At 43.2% G+C, this 15,811-nt stretch overlaps 1 protein-coding gene across 1 annotated transcript in view; it reads right to left on the minus strand.

Annotated features, from left to right (window-relative positions):
* Positions 1–4,161: 4,161 nt before the first annotated feature.
* Positions 4,162–15,811, minus strand: part of RIPK1 (receptor interacting serine/threonine kinase 1) — a 37,524-nt gene continuing 25,874 nt past the window's right edge. Inside the window, exons 9-12 of the mRNA XM_038391020.2 lie at positions 12,485–13,093; positions 9,439–9,516; positions 7,365–7,517; positions 4,162–5,177 (exon numbers count right to left, since the gene is read on the minus strand). Coding sequence (XP_038246948.1) covers positions 4,891–5,177; positions 7,365–7,517; positions 9,439–9,516; positions 12,485–13,093 — 1,127 coding nt within the window. The 3' untranslated portion in view covers positions 4,162–4,890. The remainder of the gene's footprint in view (positions 5,178–7,364; positions 7,518–9,438; positions 9,517–12,484; positions 13,094–15,811) is intronic.

The following is a 15,811-nucleotide window of genomic DNA, read 5'->3' on the forward strand; positions in this document are numbered from 1 at the left end:
GTGGGGTGCCCCAACTAGGAGTGGGGTGGGGATGACTCATGTGGGGGGGTCACATGGGGAGCAGGGCGGGGACGAGTCACATGAGGGAGTCGTGTGGGGGGGCGGGGATGAGTCATGTGGGGGGTCACGTGCCCCCTTTAGCTGGTGTCCCCTTTGTGTCCCTCCCACTAGTCGCCTCTCCCCGGATCCAGCATAGTGGGAGTTACAGAAAACCTTTGGGTTCAGCTAGCCCCGCCCCACTATACCTGCAGCCAGTGCCAGGCCTGGGGGGAGAGAAAAGAAGGGAGCCTGACTCATTAGGAGCTGACTGGTGATGAGGTAGGAGTTCTCTGCCTGCCTGAAGGGACAGAGCAATAACCTGCCAGCCAGCATAGCCACTTGAGGTAAGTAGGGCCTCCCTTGCCAAGGGGAGGCTGCAAATAAGCCCCAGCACTTGGGGCAACTGAGCTAGTGGGGTCATGCCCCAAACTGAAGAGACATGTAGGAAGTAGCCCAGGGAAGCAGGTCTTGACTCCCTGCCCATCTTCCCTGTTCAAGGGCTGATTTACATAGGGCCCTATGGAACCTGGTAGAGTGGTAGGGTTTGGGTCCCGCACCCTCTCTCTGGACTTGCAGACTGAAAGACCAGCAATCTAGCCACTAGACTGCCCGGCCACAGAGACTGTATCACACCCATAAAGACAAGCCCTTCGGCCTTGTCTATCCACAGAAGTTTGTACCTCTTTAACTGTATCAGTATAGTTTGTGAGGGTTGTACCCCATTGTGAGGACACAGCTACACTGGTATAAATGTGCTTCCACTCCTCAGGGGTGGCAGGTTTGAATAACTTTTGATGGTGTCCAGAATGAGTCTAAGTCCCCCCCCCCCCACACCTGCCTTGTAAGCTGATACAAATTTTAAAAAATAATGTAAAAATGTGAGGGCTCTGGGATGGGGCTGGTGATGAGGGGTTTGGGGTGTGGGAGGGGCTCAGGCAGAGGGTTGGAGTGTGGGGATGAGGGCTGCAGGGTAGGGCTGGGGATGAGGGGTTCACGGTGCAGGAGGGGGCTCAGGGTTGGAGATGAGGAGTTTGGGGAGCAGGCAGGCTGCCCCCAGCTGGGGCCAGAGAGGACTCCCCACAGCCCTCTTCCCCCCTGGCAGCACACTCACCTCGCACCACTGTCACTGCACGTGCTCCTAGGGCCCCTCTCAGGTCCAGGAAGCTCCCTTGCCTCCCCTGTAGTGGGTGCCAGGGTAGGGGGGCTGGCATTGTGCCCCTCCTCCCCTGTTGCTGCCCCTCACTGTAGGTTCACTGGGGGTGGGGGATGGGGCTGCCCTTTGCCCAGCATGGGGCAGGAGTTGTGACTGCAGGGAGGCCCTGTGCTGGTGGAGGGTCCTGCCAGAAAAGGGAAGGGTCCGTCCATCCGAGGCGGAAGGGCAGGGTCAACCTGGGTCAGCCTGCCCTGGCACTAGTGTGGGGGATGCTAGGACCCTGCGGTGGCAGCTGGTGCGGGGAGCTGGCAGAGCAGAGCGTAGCAAGCAGCTGCAGGGGACAGCCGCCTACTACCAAGGGTGCAGGCAGGGATGTGTGGGGGTGGCAGGCGGGGACGGAGGAGAGACCGGGCTCCGAACGTTGGTGGAGCTGGTCCCCCATGCACTGAATATTGCTGGAGCATGGGCACCACAGGCCCATATAACTCACCGCCCCTGCTTTCAGTGATATAGCTTATTCCTTATATGGGAAGGGGAATAAGTTATATCGGTATAGCTGCATCCACACTAGTGATATAACTATTTTGGTAAAAACTTACACCCCTAGTTGATGAGTTATACTGGTACAAAACCTCTGTGCAGACCAGGCTGTAGATAAACCAAAATAAGTTGAGGTTAACAGAAATAAGCATTTCCACATAGCCTTTTGCATCGGTATAACTAAATCAGTTTAAAACCTACACTTTTAATTAAATGGTGCAGCTCTCTGTGTAGAAAAGCCCTAAATGTACAGGCACAAGCTAGTCTTATGAGTGTCCGCACAGGTGCTTGCCTGGGGTTAATGAAACCATTTTTTTAAATTGATTTAAGTTATATCTGCAACTTCTGTGTTTAGACAAGCCCTAAGTCTCACATTATCTTTCAACGCAGAATGAAGCCTGGAGAACCAAATTTTCAGAGGTGCTGCACGCCCTCTGACTCCTACTGGCTTCAAGAGAAGCAGCAGGGCCTCAAAGAGCTAATTTAATTTTTTTCAAAACTTCTCTTAAAATTTTCCATAAAAAACTTTGAACAATTTTCATGAAGAAGTCAGGTTTTTTTAACCAGATTTCATGTTCAGCACTCCTGAAAATTTGGCCCCTAGCCTTTATGGTTGCAAAGTCAAAGATTGAAAACAAGTGTAATCAATGCAGTGATATCGGCTCAAGCCTGTTGAGATACTGAAACAATACCTCTCAAAGGAGTGAAGTGCCCCATTCAGTGCAAGGTGTTACCTCTGAAGCCTAACAATGACATTTACATGTAAACATGGAGAAATATTTTGGCATTGGTCAGTGTGTGCAAGAAAGAAGGAATTATCTTGTTATGCACAACTACTGCTGTGGTTTTCCTTTGGGTGACAGGTTTCTGGTTTGTGGACAGAATGTAGAAGTGTACCATCATTTTTATTTATTTCCCCCAATGATTCCTTGAATGGACATCCTGGTTTTACTGGGTTGTCCCTGTTTTGTGTGTCAGCCTTCGGGCCCTACATAATTTGTCTGAAACCAAAGTTTTGTCCTGGTTTCGATACAATGCACACATTCATTCTTGTGTTGGCTTGGCTTGCCTGTGTCTCTAGGAGGGATCCTGCTCCTGGAAGTTGGAGGGCGGCTGGCCTGGGTGGGGTTGGACAGCAGAACAGAGTCCAGGGAGATCCATGTGGACCCTAGGGAAGCTAAAGGTTAAGTGGATAGAAGAATACTCCTTTTTAGCAGGGATAGGAGTTAGACAAACGACACCCAGCAAATACGATGGTAGGAAATGCCACAAGTTGAAATTCTTGACTTTCCTCAGAAAGAACGAGGAGTACTTGTGGCACCTTGGAGACTAACAAATTTATTTGAGCATAAGCTTTCATGGGTTGGTGCCACAAGTACTCCTCATTCTTTCTGCTGATACAGACTAACATGGCTACCACTCTGAAACTTGAGTTTCCTATGAGTTTTATTCTCCTTTACCCAAGAATGGAGCTCTCTTTAGAAACGATAGAACAGTCAGCACATTGCCAACTGAAAACTATAAATTATCATAATACATTTTCAGAGCTACTAATCAAAGGTTGTGTAGTGAAGGATATGTCTATACTGCAATCGGGTGTGATTGCAGCAAAAGTTAATTTTGCTAACATGACTAAAACAGCAGTGAAGATGTGTGGGCTATACAAGCATCCCAGGGAACTTGGGTACATACTCACATTGCTAGTCTGCACTGAAGCCTGTGCCACCACATTTACGCTGCTATTTTTAGTTAGGTTAGTTAGATTTAAAACTAGCATGGGTATGCCTAGCCATGCTGCACATCTCCAATTACAGAGTATGTCCACTTCTTATTTCAAAAATAGTGGGGTTCAAAGCCTGTTAAGACTTATTAGAATTCATATTAGCTTTTTTGTCATGATAAGACAATTATTTTTGCCACTTTTCAAAAGCCAAAAGGAGAATTATCTGATCCAAAAAGTTGGATGGAAGTTCATATATTTGTGGTTTTGGTTGAGGTCACAGCCACTGCCCTTCAAAGAAGGAGTAGTTTGGCCTAATTATTCTGAGTTAGTGGATGCAAATTTGTGAGCCAATAATTTTTCCTTGTGGGTTCCATACTCCAATAAAGTCTATAATTTGTATGCTCTATCTCCAGTGTGACTAGAAAGTTCATGCCTCCATTTCTGGTTAATTAGCCTGAAATGAAATGCCTCACTGATTTACCAAACTTTCCAAGTTTCAAGGTCTTTGCTTTGGCTTAGGTACATATTAGTTTTCCTTTCCCTTTTCATAAAGCATATATTCCCAAATATACTCCCATCACAGAATGAAAACTAAATAATAATAAACACATTATCATAATCCTGTGAGAAGGCAGTTCTTGTAATGTCAATTTATACAGTGGTTTCTATACTTGATGATCATTATTGCTCTTACACCAATACTTTGTATCTTTTTATACTTCAGTATTTTTATTATAACATTTATTTTTTATTAAAGTTATAAAAAGGGCACTTTAAAAAAATAAGGTGATGAATCTATAAGGCAATCCGAGTTATGATGATCTCCTGTGGATAATGGCTGTGTTTAGAAGAGTTGAGGCGTTTGGTTTTGTTTTCAATCCAGGGCTTCAATATGGTGAGACAAAATCCATGATATGCTCTCATTGATGTGAGGTTTTGCGTAAATGCCATGCTTCTTTTAGGCAGTAATGAAGGCACTTTAAACACAGCTATGTGCGTGCTTTGAGGTAGCAGTCCAAAAGTTCTGTGAAAAAATTAGATACAAATGCCCACCACCATCCCTTGCCAATCCCTTCCTTTCCATGTTATTTCTCATATCATACACAATTCAGATTTTGGTTTGGCTTTTTTTGTCCTTGGACAAAGTGTATTAGATAAACCTATTATCTTCACTGTAAAAGGAAGAGCTTCTTTCCCCTTCCTCCCCCCCCCCCACCCCGCTGCCCTGCCAGGACAGGCTTTTCATAGTTGTCCTGTCTTTTCAAAAATTAAATGTTTTGAGCTACAGGATACTGTATACTGCTTGACAGAAATATGTGCATGTTCTAGACAGGCGTCTTTCATGCAGCACTTTTACAGGATTCTTTCATGTTACCAGTAAGAGGATCTTTTCAGATAAAATATCACAGCCATTTCCATTAAGCTTCCAGTTTTCCTACTCCTGGTTCATTTTTATCAACTCGTTAAGGAGATCTATTCTCTTGCAGTCATAGAGGGCTCTGGCCAGCTTTCCTACTGTAGGTCCTTTGTAGCCTTCACTCATAACCCATTTCTGCAGCATTTGGTAAACTTTTTCTTTGAGTCCATCTCGTTCGTAGTCATGGTCAATTTCATCAATCTGTGGCTCACTAAAACCCAGTTTACGAGCACAGTGTTTCCACTGTTTAGCCAAGTTCTCTCTCACTAGATTCAGGTGTTTTTCAGAGAGGATAGAGGTGCTATCTGCAAAAAGAAAGACAAGTGTAAGAAGACAGCATTGTTTAAACTTCCCTTCTCTTTGAATGTCTCTCTCCAAAATATCAGGTTTCAGAGTAGCAGCCGCGTTAGTCTGTATTCGCAAAAAGAAAAGAAGTACTGGTGGCACCTTAGAGACTAACAAATTTATTAGAGCATAAGCTTTCGTGAGCTACAGCTCACTTCATCAGATGCATTTGGTGGAAAAAACAGAGGAGAGATTTATATACACACACACAGAGAACATGAAACAATGGGTTTATCATACACACTGTAAGGAGAGTGATCACTTATGATAAGCCATCACCAGCAGCAGGGGGGGGGGGGAAAGGAGGAAAACCTTTCATGGTGACAAGCAAGGTAGGCTAATTCCAGCAGTTAACAAGAATATCAGAGGAACGGTGGGGGGTGGGGTGGGAGGGAGAAATACCATGGGGAAATAGTTTTACTTTGTGTAATGACTCATCCATTCCCAGTCTCTATTCAAGCCTAAGTTAATTGTACTCCAACGAGAGACTGCTGAATTGGAATTAATTTGCAAACTGGATACAATTAACTTAGGCTTGAATAGAGACTGGGAATGGATGAGTCATTACACAAAGTAAAACTATTTCCCCATGAAGAAAAGGAGTACTTGTGGCACCTTAGAGACTAACAAATTTATTAGAGCATAAGCTTTCGTGAGCTACAGCTCACTTCATCGAATGCATCCGATGAAGTGAGCTGTAGCTCACGAAAGCTTATGCTCTAATAAATTTGTTAGTCTCTAAGGTGCCACAAGTACTCCTTTTCTTTTTGCGAATACAGACTAACACGGCTGCTACTCTGAAACCTATTTCCCCATGGTATTTCTCCCTCCCACCCCACCCCCCACCGTTCCTCTGATATTCTTGTTAACTGCTGGAATTAGCCTACCTTGCTTGTCACCATGAAAGGTTTTCCTCCTTTCCCCCCCTGCTGCTGGTGATGGCTTATCTTAAGTGATCACTCTCCTTACAGTGTGTATGATAAACCCATTGTTTCATGTTCTCTGTGTGTGTGTATATAAATCTCTCCTCTGTTTTTTCCACCAAATGCATCCGATGAAGTGAGCTGTAGCTCACGAAAGCTTATGCTCTAATAAATTTGTTAGTCTCTAAGGTGCCACCAGTACTCCTTTTCTTTCCCCAAAATATGGTCACTAGTAATGATAGGATTATAGGTGGCTTTCATGTAAGCAACTGGTCTAGTGATTAAAGAAGAGGACTGGATGTCATGACACTCTTAGATCTGCTACTGTTTTGCCTTTTTGACCTGGGACATGTCACAATTTCCGTGTCTTTCTTTAATCATATGTAAAATTGAGAATCTACCTCACAGTAGTGATATGAGGCTTAATTAATGTTTATAAAATGCTTTCATATCCTTGGATGAAAGATACTGTTATGACTTCTCAATTAAATACATTAAAAATATGCAGTAGTGGTTTAAGACAGTATATACGAATACTATGACTAGGGTGACCAGATGTCCTGATTTTATAGGGACAGTCCTGATTTTTGGGGCTTTTTCTTATATAGGCACCTATTACGCCCCCATTCCCATCCCAATTTTTCACACTTGCTATCTGGTCACCCTAACTATTACCTTTTAAAATAGTCCTGCCCCATCTGTACTGAAATGTTTGAACTCTCAGTCAGGACCACTGATCCTAGTTTTGCTTCCACTACTCTGCTTTTTTTTCCTCCGTCTTTATGTACACATCCACACATGCTGGGGCTTGGTGACTCATGAGACCGTGCACTGTGTTGACATGCTTAATGTCAGCTTCAGGTTTGGTAGAGGCAGCTGGGGGAGAATATCAGCTAAGAGGTGATGAAACAGGGCCAGGGAGGGAATGGTATAATAATACAAAGCAGCATTAGTACAAACCACCACTCATGATGATAACCTTAGGTATTGCTTAACTGTAATGCTATGTAATAAAAGAGGACCCAAAATGGCTAACTTCCGAATACAACAGGGAGCAAGATGCACTGTACATTCCCTAAAGATGGTTCTCAGAAACAGACTCTCAGCCTTCAGATTGTGCTGAAAGAGTGAGGCGAGCCAGGACTAAAGGGTGGAGTGCACAAGGAACAAAGAACTGATTGTAAAGAGGAACATTATAAAAGAATGGAGAGAGACTGCTCTTACCAAATATACCCATGTTTTCATAATGTGCATAAGAGTTTTGCGTGTTGACTGGAACACTGCTGACATACAGATTCTGGTCTTCAATCTCCATGTGATTGTAGGCTCCAATTTGAATTCCGGTACTGTTATATATGGTGTATTTTGCAGTTTCATCTGTGTAAAGGCAGTATAAGACTGATATATAATCAAGTACATGCAGTTTAGAATTCAAGAGATACGATGGCAAGGGCAAGAAAGAATGATTTATTTTGTATTTAAACCAAATACAGCCATGATGATTATTTTGTATTTAAACTAGAAACGGCCTTTCTTTGCCCACTGCAGGAACTTTTCCATTATTAATTTATGATACTTCTGTACCGGCTGCTCTTGGTGTGCTTTGGGTTGTACAAATAGAGGAAGTCACAATCCCTGTCCCTAGGATCTTACATTCTGAATTGAATAGGCGATACAGTTCAGAGACACAATTCACTGGGTGAAAGATGAAAGTCAATCTCAAAATATCAAAGTGGTGGCGATGTTCCTTTTAAAAAAAAAAAGTGTGCGTGCAGAGGATTGGGGAGCAGGGCAGGGCAGGGGAAGGAAGATTAAGAGAGATGGGGAATTCTGAGTTCGTGACTTCAATGGTGCTACACTGATGTACATCAGTTGAGGATCAGGCCCCAGATCTTTTGTGAAATATTTACTGGATTTAATATTACATGTATCAGATTTAATATATACAGAACCTTATCTTTATATGGCTTCACTTCTAGCTATCTACTGGCCGTTACAGCAGGACTGGCTCTTGGGGAGAAGCATGCTGTGCTCTGTGAATCTGCAGATGTACAACCCTTGCACTTTAGAGAAGTCCTGGGCAGAAAACTTCTGGGTGCTCCCCCATGCATAAAGATCAGGAAGTTCAAAATGGCACAGTCCCTTAATATGCTTACGGTAATCAAGATAAGAGACGAGGAGGAGACAAACAATATCTCTGAGATCTTTTATATGTGTAAAAACTGAACCATAATGTTGAATTAGTAGTTCTTTGCATTTAACTTTTATTTAAAATCAGTGCTATTTTAGATTACAACCATATTAGTTCATTTTATATCATGACAATAGTTCCTGGAAGATACTTAGCTAAATGTATTATAAATTATCTTGTGAGTGAGAAGACTGCAAAGCAAGGTTGAACAATTTTCTGTTGTTCAGAATTGACAATAAAATGGTATTCCTGCTCTGAAAAATGGCTATGTATAAAGGGCCCCTTAAGATCTGCTTTGTGTGTGTCTCCAGAGTAACATCTGCATACTTTATTGAAAACAGTCATATTCAGTTTGTAAAGTGTCACATACATTTACATTTTCATAGACATGATTTTCAATCAGTATCAGTAACAACTAACTGTGATAAATATAAAATTAAAGAATAACGTCCCTGCCATTGGTGAATATGTAGCAATTAGGGATGTAAATACTGTTTAAAAAGTTAACCATTTAAATGATTAAAAATATGTAATTTAAATGGTTAACTGATTAAATGGCTGGGCCCGCTCCGGCCAGCGCAGCTGGGGCTGCTGGGATCGGCCAGGGGTTAATGGTTAAGGCAGGTTAACTGGTAAGACTAATTCTTACCGGTTAACCGGTAACCTTTTGTGTCCCTATTAGCAATAAACACATCTGTGGTTGGTTTACTACTTCAACAGCTTCATTTTTAGTCAAAAATGCTTTTTTGAACAAAGCCTAAATACAAGTGAAAAATGAAGCTTTTGAAGACTCAGATTTGGCTTATAGTTTCACTTCTCAAAGATGTGAATCCAGGTATGAAGTCATGATTTCACAGTTCTGTAAAGCTCTGGAAAATCATGCAGTTTGTCTCTCAGAGCCATGACACTTCATATCTCTGTACTTTATAACACATCTACATGGTGCTTAAAGATACCCTGTAAAACAAAGAGAGGTATCTCATTAACAGTTTTTAGAGGTAGAGATTTCAGTTTCACTTTTTAGTAAAGCTGGTCCAAAATTTTTGAAATCAGGTTAGCATGCATATGATGTTAGTCGTTAGGAAATATCAGTGCTACAGCATTTACCTGTGATTTTGTGTTGTACAGGTGTAGTAGGAGTATATGCAAAATTCCCCTTCTTAAAAGGATTGGATTCCATTTTGCCTGAATAATTACAAAACACACAAATGCAAAAGTATTTGGTCATCAAAAACCTAAAGGCACAAGTACTTCAAAACTGTTGTAATATTTATAATAGTATAAGAACACAATTAATGCTCCTAATACAGATGGGGGGAAAGGTGCTGTTACCCCAAAAGCTAAGAAGCTTTACAAATCCAATAAAAGCATATTTAATTAAACAAATCATAGTTTAGTGAAGTGCCTAACAACCTTACTCTGGGTCAAGATCCTCTAGGTTAGACCTGCATCCATACAGAGTCTGCAAAGTGCCAGTGTGACCAGTGGGATTCCATACAGATGTGAGAGTTCCTTTGCTAGCAGATTCCAGTGCAGGATTAGAGTCTAGATATGGATTTAGATACCTAATTTTAGGTACACAAATTTGAAAATTCCAGCCTAAGGTAATACAACAAGTTAACAGAAGAGCTGGCAGGTCATCAGATTCTCAGGGCTTGCCTATGGAGCCTTAATGCGCAGCGAGCCCAGGTATAAATATACAGCACACTAGCATATGCCATGCCCTAAGTTACTGTGTGGAGCCTGCTACCATGCACTAACTTCTGTAGTGTACTTTGACTTACTGCTGTTTGTAACATTAAGTATGGAATTTTTAGCACGTGGCAGCAGCGTCTATAGATCAACTTAGGGCAGCATGCTAGTGCGCTGTACATTCACATCCTGGCTTACTATGCACCGAATCTCTGGGTGGCCATGCTAGTAGTCTGGTACTTTCTCCATTATATCATGCTGCTTCTCAGTAATCCCTTCTGCATTTCTTTTCTTTCTATCCAAATATTTGAACATTAGTGATTTTGAGAGTTACAGTTTCCACCTGCAGATGTGACAGTCACAGCTCTCACAAACTCCTCGCAATCAATATATTGATATACATAGCAATCGCAGACTCTCCATACACCTTTTTTTTTTTTTTTTTTTTTGGACAGAATGAAATCTTGCATTCTCTTTGTCAACTCTGTGGCACCCGTGGTTTCTTAGCCCACGTGAATAACGTAGCTAAAGTCAACATATTTAGATCGACTTACCGTGGTGTCTTCACCGAGTGCTGCCGCTCCCCCGTTGACTCCGCCTGCACCTCTCGTGGCGGTGAAGTACAGGAGTCAACGGGAGAGCGCTCGGGGGGCGATTTGTCTAGACTAGACGTGATAAATTGATCCCCCACTGGATCGATCGCTATCCAGCGAGTAGTGTAGACATACCCTTAGTGTAAAGTGCTGAAAAGAAATGCCATACCAGGAAAATCCAGCATCTAGGATAAGATGATGAATCTGTATAATACCTTGTCCTTTTCCTAAATGGTATGGGACCACCTCCACTGAACACATGGTTATTGACCTGTTTGTTTATGTTTGTTTTTGCTAAACTCTCAATATTCTCTCCCTTCTCGACCTCTATAGCCTTCTGTTCCTGAGGATACATACTTCACCTGCAATTGCTGAGAGGCATTGCCATAGCAGCATTAGATATAACCTGCTCTCTGTACAGCTAAGAGTATCAGCTTCCTGTTGGCTTGAATTTAGGGACACTTATGAACATGGATCTTTCATCTGGTAGAGCATTTACCCAATCAAGCCACCAGAGCTGGCAAAGATTCGTTTTCTGAAAGGTACCAAATATCCTCACTCTAACACTGCTTCTGTGCTGCAACTGACCTGCAGTAAGATTCTGACTCATTTTACACACCTTTGTGAGTCTAAAATCAACTACCATTTGCTTCTAGCACAATCTGGTGATCTCGTTTATGGTTCTTTCACCCTAGATGGGCAGGGAGAGGTCATTATTTAGCTGCCCAACTTACTCCCAGGGGAATTCTGTGCACAGAATTTTTAATTTTTTAGCACAATATTTTAAAATTCTGCAAATTTTATTTGTCAAAATAATTGAAACTGGCATGATTGATTTTGGTAACTTATTTCAAAATACCGGTCAGCAAGTATGTCTGTAAGAATACAGACACCCACAAAAATTCCCCCAGGAGTAGAAAGTTAAAGAAACCCCTATGACAACCCAGTTCCTGTTTCTCTGCCCACCCCAGAGCCCAGCCGGGGGGCCAAACACTCACAACCCCTCCTGCCCGCGACGCAGAGCCCAGCTGGGGGGGCCCCCCTGCTAATACACCTCAACCCCCTCCTCCCCAAAGCTCCACTGTGGGGGGGCCCCCCAGCCCAGATACCCACACCCTGTCCCTCCCCAGAGCCCAGCTACAGGGTCCCCCCTTGCCCAGGTACCTGTTCCCCTCCTCCCCCAGAGCCCAGGGATCCAGAGAGAGAAACAGCCTGATGCTTGGTCCCAAACTTTCATGGAGTTTCCTGCACACCACCCTCTCCTTCCCTCAGGGCATGCTGGGAACTGCAGCTGCCAGGAACCCTCTAGCTCCCTCCTCCTCCCCCCAGCAGTGTCTTCTATGGGCAAGTAGGGCTCTGCTGAGTCCAGTGGCCCTTAGTGGTGGCTAGCAGCACTGCAGCCCATTTCTGTGGGGGAAAAGGAAATTCTGCATGCACAACATTAATTTCTGCAACATTTCTGCATTGTACAGTGGCGCAGAACTCCTCCTGGAGTACCAACTGGATAACAGCATGCAGTCAGTGGCTTGATTCTTCTCTCTTACACTGATGTAAATCAGGAGTAACATTGAAGTCAATGGAGTTACACCAATGAAAACAAGCACGTGAGGAGAATCAAGCCCACAGCATTGTAATGAACTGAAATGATATAAAAGTATCAGGAAAACAAAGAGCAGTGGACCATAATATGTCTAAAGGAAAGCCTTTGCTACCAGCCTTTGCTACCACAGCCTGAGAGTATGAAATCAGATGCTGGTTGGTATGTGAGCTACAAAATGATCAATGGCCATCTTACTTCTGGAAGACAACAAAAGGAGTACTGTTTGTGTTTTTAGACAAAAAAGTAATAAGACCAATATCTCACCTACCTGTCTCTGTATTCAAGCTCTTTGGAAACCAAGGTGTGGATGTTTGTGGCTGCTGGTCTAGGCCAGATTCAGGCACAGGAGGTTTATTCAGACTAAATGTATTGGCTGAATTTGATCCATAGAGATCCTCTGTACATCCTGCTATTGGATCTACAGGCCTTGTCCCATACATAATATTTGGATTGTAGGGTAAATTTTCCCATATTGGAGCTGCTGCAGCTGGTGGTGGTGGTGGTTGTAAATGACTGTAACTGGTCATGTTACTATAGCAATTGGCTTTTGATCCTGTGCTTTCAGCTTTCAGATATGATTCATTCATCTGTGGAGCAGCAGGTGGAGTTGCAAATGGATCAAAGGACACCCTTCGTCTTCTTTCCTCCTCTCTCTTTTCAGCACTGTATACGAGAGGTTGGCTTTCAAAATTATCCATCCGGCTGCCATACTTATGATAATTTAATTCATCCTGCAGTTTTCTTTCTAGGCCCACAGAGGCCTCAAAGGAGGTCTCACAGCTCTCGACAGGCTGGTTTACCGGAAAGGGAGCAAACATGGCTTCATCCACATTGCCAGTCATGAGACCCTGAGAGCTATGTAGGGAATTGGGCTGATCTGCAGCAGGGAAGGGAAATTAAATACTTAAATTAGCCTATAATGCAAAGATATACCTGTAGTTTTCAATTACATCTCAACAATACCATGGTAGAATCTAGCATTTTTATGTTAAAAACAGCTAAATAATTCATAACATGTAACCAAAGGTAATCTGTTCTAGAAAAGATCATGTATTTTACATTTTACTTAAGACTTTTTCATCTGAAATGATCACAGACCACGTTATAAACTGTGGGTCTAACCATATTGAAATCAATGGCAAAAACTCAGTGACTTCAATGCTACAAGATTGGATCCTATAGACCAGTGGTTCTCAAAGCCAGTCCGCTGCTTGTTCAGGGAAAGCCCCTAGTGGGCCGGACCGGTTTGTTTACCTGAGGCGTCCACAGGTTTGGCCGATTGCGGCTCCCACTGGCCACAGTTTGCCACTCCAAGCCAATGGGAGCTGCGGGAAGGGCAGCCAGCACGTCCCTTGGCCCACGCCGATTCCTGCAGCCCCCATTGGCCAGGTCCGAACCTGCGGACACAGCAGGTAAACAAACCGGTCTGGCCCGCCAGGGGCTTTCCCTGAACAAGCAGTGGACTGGCTTTGAGAGCTACTGCTATAGACAGTATCTATAGGGATAGTAAATGTTTCAAGCATCACTGAAATACAGCCACCTCTAAGCAGAACATGGCACAGAAATACAACACAAGACATCAGGCCAAGAAGGGAAGAATGAAAGGTCTTGGACTCTAGAGGGCCTGGTTCACTAATTTACCTCCAATGGAGTTATATTGCACAAAATTGGAGAGATATAGTGGAGGATCAGACTCTCAGAATTTCACTGTAGGTGCTACTTTAAACAGCACTAAAAGTCATGTTTCTTTCAATGATTCTATCACAGCAAATCTCAAATTAGCCTTCATGAATGCATCATTCTCCATTTTTAATGAACTTTGATTTTCAATCTCTGTCTAGCTTATTCTTCTAGAGTTCAGAGAATACATTTTAATAAAGATCCATTTAATGTCTATGGGCAAAGAGGGAAGTAACCCATGATTTTCACCTAAACCTTACAGACAAATTCTGTCCTTGGATGGTTGCACACACAGCTTCCCTTAAGAGACAATTAAAGATTTGCTTGTGGTCTGTACTGGATTGTTTGAATTCTAATTCTAATCATTCTATAGCACTGCAAGACTGAACAAATATGTCAAAGCCTGCTTTTTTTTATCATGTTGTTTGTAGTATAGGGCTGAAGAGGATCTCCTATTGAGATTTAAAAGGATTACAGCATCAACGTGGAGCTTTGAAATGGTCTTGTAGATGCTCAGCATCACTGAAAATAATGGGGCTCAAAGGCCACTGTAGCATTAGAACAAAGCTTATATGGTACCTCGATAGTCAGGGGACTGGTAATAATATATGGAATGTTGATCTTTCTGTCTCTAGAATACATGTTTGAATCCAATCCAGGTTGGCGGTGAATGAAAACTGTTACTATCTGATGGCTGCTACATGGTAAATGTGACTTGGTTGACTTACTCTGGTTTCAGGGTAAATATCACCATTGCAACAGGAAAAAAACAACCCCATCATTGTTGGCAACTGTCAGCACTCAACAGACAGGTGCTAGATTGAATGTCAAGGACTGTGAACTACCCTACCGTCTCTACAAATGATGCTCCAGGGCAGGCTTGAGGACTCTTAGGCCATGTCTACAATACCACTTACGTCACTCAGGGATGTGAAAAAACACACCTCTGAGTGACATAAATTATGCCAGCATAAGCAGTAGTGTGCACAGCTACTGCCACTCATTGGGGGTGGTTTAATTATGTTGATAGGAGAGCTCTCTCCTATTGGCATAGTGCAGCTACATGAGAGATCTGACAGTGGCACAGCTGCATAAGTACAGCTGTGCCACTGTCAGATCACTAGTGTAGACATAGTCTCCGAGAATTTCTACACTGAGTTTTAAAACCCAGGGCAACGAATCTGAGGCTCAGGCTGGCGCCTGGCCTCTGAAGCCTAGGGAGGCTGCAATGTCTACACTATTCTTAATGATATAGCATGAACCCGGGTCCGTACCCCCATAGCAAGGAGTCTCGGAACCTGGGTTTTAAAAACACAAGCATATACATACCCTTACACTACCACGGGCTGCACTGTGTCTATCTGCTGGATAAAGAGAGGACTTTGATTGTCCTCTGCAGGGTTGTCAGTGTATCACCTTTCACAAACACCACATTCACACCAAAGTTTTTTAAAGGATGAGAGAGTTTGTAACATGGTGCTGCTACGTTTTAATATTTTTCCTAAGACAACATAACTTGCACATTAAAAATGTAGCCCTGCTGCTGCCCTATTAAAATCCATTACCTCTGCTGAAGAACAGTGTGAGTTGTTGCTCACCCTGTCTTTGGGGTGAGGTTTGTCAGGCAGATGACAACACTGATCACATAAGTATTATCTGAACTAGATTATCTTCAAAATGGTCTGAGCAAAAGAAAACTTTTCAGGAGCTTTTACTGGATTTTCTAACGTTGCTTATATGTGCGTGTGTGATGGAATGTGTAGACCTGCCTGTCATAGGGCGTGCACTGCGCACTGGCCCTGCAAGAGCTGAATTAGGCCAGGTAGGCCCAATCTGTTAATTAGGCTGCAAACTGAAGCTTTTGGGCTGGAGGCAGAGAATTGGAGAGTGGCTCACCTGTGCAGGAATGGGGGTA

Source organism: Dermochelys coriacea, chromosome 2 (assembly GCF_009764565.3).
Source record: "Dermochelys coriacea isolate rDerCor1 chromosome 2, rDerCor1.pri.v4, whole genome shotgun sequence".
NCBI classification, from domain to species: domain Eukaryota; kingdom Metazoa; phylum Chordata; order Testudines; family Dermochelyidae; genus Dermochelys; species Dermochelys coriacea.